This window comes from Lytechinus variegatus, chromosome 13, assembly GCF_018143015.1.
Source record: "Lytechinus variegatus isolate NC3 chromosome 13, Lvar_3.0, whole genome shotgun sequence".
In the NCBI taxonomy this organism is placed as follows: domain Eukaryota; kingdom Metazoa; phylum Echinodermata; class Echinoidea; order Temnopleuroida; family Toxopneustidae; genus Lytechinus; species Lytechinus variegatus.
Genome location: NC_054752.1, coordinates 5,266,761 through 5,271,272, shown reverse-complemented (window position 1 = coordinate 5,271,272; position 4,512 = coordinate 5,266,761). Strand labels below are relative to the sequence as shown.

General features: G+C 35.4%; 1 protein-coding gene across 1 annotated transcript; it reads left to right on the top strand.

Moving 5' to 3' along the window:
* Positions 1 to 319: 319 nt before the first annotated feature.
* On the top strand, positions 320 to 2,820 carry LOC121426450. The gene has a single exon (XM_041622755.1). The coding sequence runs from the start codon at positions 348 to 350 to the stop codon at positions 2,154 to 2,156; it is 1,809 nt and encodes a 602-aa protein (XP_041478689.1). The 5' UTR covers positions 320 to 347; the 3' UTR covers positions 2,157 to 2,820.
* Positions 2,821 to 4,512: the final 1,692 nt, after the last annotated feature.

The following is a 4,512-nucleotide window of genomic DNA, read 5'->3' as shown; positions in this document are numbered from 1 at the left end:
ATGTATGATTGTTGCTGCTTTATTTCAATGTCAATGAGAAAGATAAAAATGAAAAATCAATGTTGTCATGGGGTCGACTTGGGGTCAAATAAATATACACAGGGTTTCAAACATAAGCATTGTAACGCTAAAACTGCCCCCCCCCCCCCCTTCCCCCTCTTTCTCCCCCACTCGCTCGGTCCTACCTCTTTTTCTCTCCCTTTTCTCGCACGAGTTTTTCTTTTTTATAACGGTTTACACACATGTATCTAAATTTAATTAGATTGTCATTTCCTTGTATTCCTTTCTTTCTCTCTCAAAACTTTCTGTACAGCTTTCACCCAGATCTTCCTTTGACTTTTATTAGGATGGCGTCTGAATTTAGCTCGTTAGTAGAGGGCGCTGTTTGTGAAGAAGCTGAATGTAAATCAGTTACTGACGTCACGTTCTATGTGAAGGAGAAGAAGAAGCTCTGTCATGACTGCGCCTTGAAAAAAGAATGCATTGGAATAGTACGAAGAGGTGTACCTAATCTCTTATGTAAGGAACATGACGAATTAATACGTTTGTATTGCAGAACACATAACGTAGCATTATGTTATTCATGTGCATCGATAGATCATCGCCAACAACAGTGCGTTCAAGAGGATATCATGATCGCACTGAAGAAAAATAGAGAAGATCTCAGCATCCTAAAGAATAGAGCGAGTGATAAATCAGAGTTATGTCGCATCTATGGGAATGAGATTCATAAGACCAGACAAGCCAAAGACGAACATTTACAAACTATTCAGCGTGGTGTTGATTCCGAAATCGAAATCGCGATCGAAAGAGACACAGCCAGGGAAAAGGAAGATGCTGATAAAATCGACAAGGAAATTGATGGGGAAAATGAACAACTTCAGAAGGAGATTCGAAAGCTCAAGGATAAAATTGAAAAGAACAATGAGAAGAGAGAGAAGCGGCATGAAGAAAATCGTTCAATTGCAGAGAAAAGACGAAAGCCGATTACTGATAAACAACGCATTCTTCATGGTGACATTCAGAAGATCGCTCAAGAGATCGAGAGAAAGATTGGAGAGCTTGAGAAATCATGGCAAGACGACATCAAATCAGCAGAGAAAGCAAAAGAGACACTGGACAGAATTCTTGAAGACGATAAAAATATTGTCATAGATGGACATCGTGTGCATGCATCAGTGAGTGAGGAACTAAAGAAGCAACTGAATGAGGGTGAGGTGAAAGAAATAAATCGTGTTGTATCAGGTGTGAGGTTTGTGAAGGGTGTTGGGAGAGAGAAGTATGATGGAAGAATTGATGGGTATGATGGAGAGTGGAAGCTCATTGATACAATCAATGTCAGAGATAAAATCACATTCCCGTACATTGTTGGATGTATAGATGAAGATAAGGTGATGATCACAGATAGGAACTTTGGTGGAACACACACCTACATGTTACATTTGAACAGTAAAACCACACAGAGCGTGATCAAAGGTAGTGATACATATATAACATCATGTGCAGCAGTGAATGATGACAAGATAGTATGTGGTAGATACATCACAGGTTGTAGAGGAGACAGTCTACCTGGGTGCATCAGTGTATACGACAGACAGTGGAATCACATCAATGACGTCACAATACCAAGAAACACGACGCGTACTGATGTAGCGGTGCGCGTTGCAATCGATCAGGATGGGATGATCATCGCTGCTGAATCGGGTCAGTCTATGATATACGTCATCAACCCAGCTAATGATGAGATTATCAATACCATCACGTGTAAAGAGAAGATAGTAATGTACGATGTGCTGTCATCAGGTCACATCATCGCTCGACCTTCACCATCTGATCGCAGAGCACTCATCATTGACAGAGAGGGTGATCATAGGGAAATCCCCCACAGTGATGTCATCTTGAATGTGTGTGTTGATCGTATGACAGACGACCTCTACGTCGTGACATCAGATGATGAGAGAAAGACGCGTGTGATTGATCAGGTGATGAGTGAGGGTGATATGAAGAAGAGAAGAGTAGCATTATTCCCTTTATCAACTACAATGGGGAATAGATATCACCTTACCGTATCTCGAGTGATGATGATGTCATCAGGGAATATAATTGCATGTGATGGAGATAATATTCTCATATTCAAAAAGCAATTCATCGTCTAGATCCATGACAGATGATAATACCAAAGAAACAAATGATATTGGGAATATTGCTACATCTTACCATTATATGCTTCTTAAAAAAACAACAACGCATGATTCATCGTAAATTCATGGTTTGTTAATGGGTCAGCTTCATAGTCATAATTGGAAACCAATCGGGGATATGCTCTTATATTGTACACGTTGTGTCAGAATATTTTATAAAAGACTACGCCGTTGCTTTCTTGGATTAATTAATATTTATTTGAGTTTAGTTTCATTTATGCTAATTGTAATACTTAGCACTTAAAATGTTCCCTAATTTTATGTAATCATGCCTTTAAAAATATCCTTCTAATAGTCCATCACGTGTATTTTAGCAACTAATGTCTTATCATGCTAGTGAATCAGTAGTTGTTACTTAAAATGAATGCTCAGTGATATCTTGATTCAGTAATGAAAATTGAAATTACACGAAGCGCTATACTCCTTTATACATTGAAATTGTGTTCTTTTGACTCCTTTGAAAACACGTTAAACGTTCAAATTATAATTGATCTGAGAATAATGTTGCGATTTTAGAAAGGATCGTGGTGACGTTCGCTGTATCTCGATGCGCATTACATCTAAACATTGCTTGCTTGTTTGTATATTTTCGCTTCCAACATCAGATCAACATAAACCAACAAAGAGTTTTGATGTGGCTACATACGAAACAACCCCTTGACATGATTAAAATTACCTGGATTTACCGAGAGAGGGGGCTGTTACAATGATTATTTTTGCTCTTGCAAAAAAAAAAAATCAGGGGGCCTACATTGTACATAACATGCAAATATAAGCAGTAGTGTATAACTTCACCATTAGGACTTGGTAACCAAAATGTACCAGTATAGTGTTTATTTACTAAACGGGATCTGCTGTTACGAGAATGCACATTTGATAGTGATTTATTCCATTTTGGTCATGTGTAGCTATGTTTGTTTTTGGTTTTGGGTTCATGAAAGGGAAATGCTTTGCTTATTGCTTTTTGATCTAATTACTATATGAATATGTGCTTCTGCAAGAGTCAAACAGGATTTTTAAATTTTATTTTGAATGTCCATGTGTATAAAGATTAAATTGCTTTTAATGAACAGCTGCATATTTATAATATTTGTTTGACATGTTCCATTCAAGTAGGCCTGCATCAATGACTGTTTTGCTTGCTGGAATGTTTATTAAATTTATGTTCAATTACGATTTAGTTGCAGGTGCAATAAGACGATAACTGCAATTTGTTGGATTTTTTAAATTTTCATCCGAACGGAAATGGTTTTGATAATGCTTTGTGTAATCGAGAGTATTTTGACTACATTATTTCTTCTTAAGAATTAAATGAATATCTGCAAGAGTTGAACAGAAATTTGTCGCTGATTGCAGGTCGGTTTTTATAATAAGACATCCAGATACATAATTGATTCATTCGCTTTAATAAACAAGATCAGATAGATGTTTGTGGTAGGCTGATGTAAATACGTTTATTTCAATACTATATCGGGCAGTGACTGTGTTGCTGTAAATTTATGTTCAATCATTATGTATGAATGACAAGGGAAATTATATGTTGGCAGGCGCATTATTATGATCACCTAAAGAACTGATATCGTTTAGATTTGTATCGTTTTCCAAGCTTAAACAAATTATTTTTTATCAATTCTTTGTTCATTCAAAATTGTTTTGACGACATCTTTTCATCTGAGTAACGTAAATGAACTTGATTGGGAAATATGATAAACACTTAATTGGGAATGTGGGATGTATGCGATAGTTGTTGTTTTTTAAACGGTTTATCCGATCATCTTTTGATGTTTTATGTATCATAGTTTACTATTAACAAAAAGTTATGTAAGATTATTTGTATATACTACAGCTACATCATTTGAATATCTATATCTAAAAAAACATGGAAACATGTTTGAGATAAGTATTGTTTGGTACTTTACAAGGATAATGCTTTTCTTTTCTATTTACTCTATAACTTACTACATTCATAAATGATTCTGCTATTGTAAACAAAATATCAGGGGATTGCTGGTATAAACTTTTTTACACATAACCTATATAGTAGATGTATTTGCGTGAAAAAATTATTCTGCTGCATTTTTTTGAACAAACTGATGTAAATATTTTTTTTCTTTTCAAGATACCGCCTAATAATCTTTATCGTGCCTAATTAAATTTCTAGTTTAAATTAATGAGTTTCACTTGACAAGAATATTTTGTTTTATACATAATGATAACATGGAATATTGTTATAAATTCTAAGTTATAACTTCTGAAGGTTTCCATGGCGAAGAAAAATAGTGTAGTAGATTTCACGGTACACCATGTATGT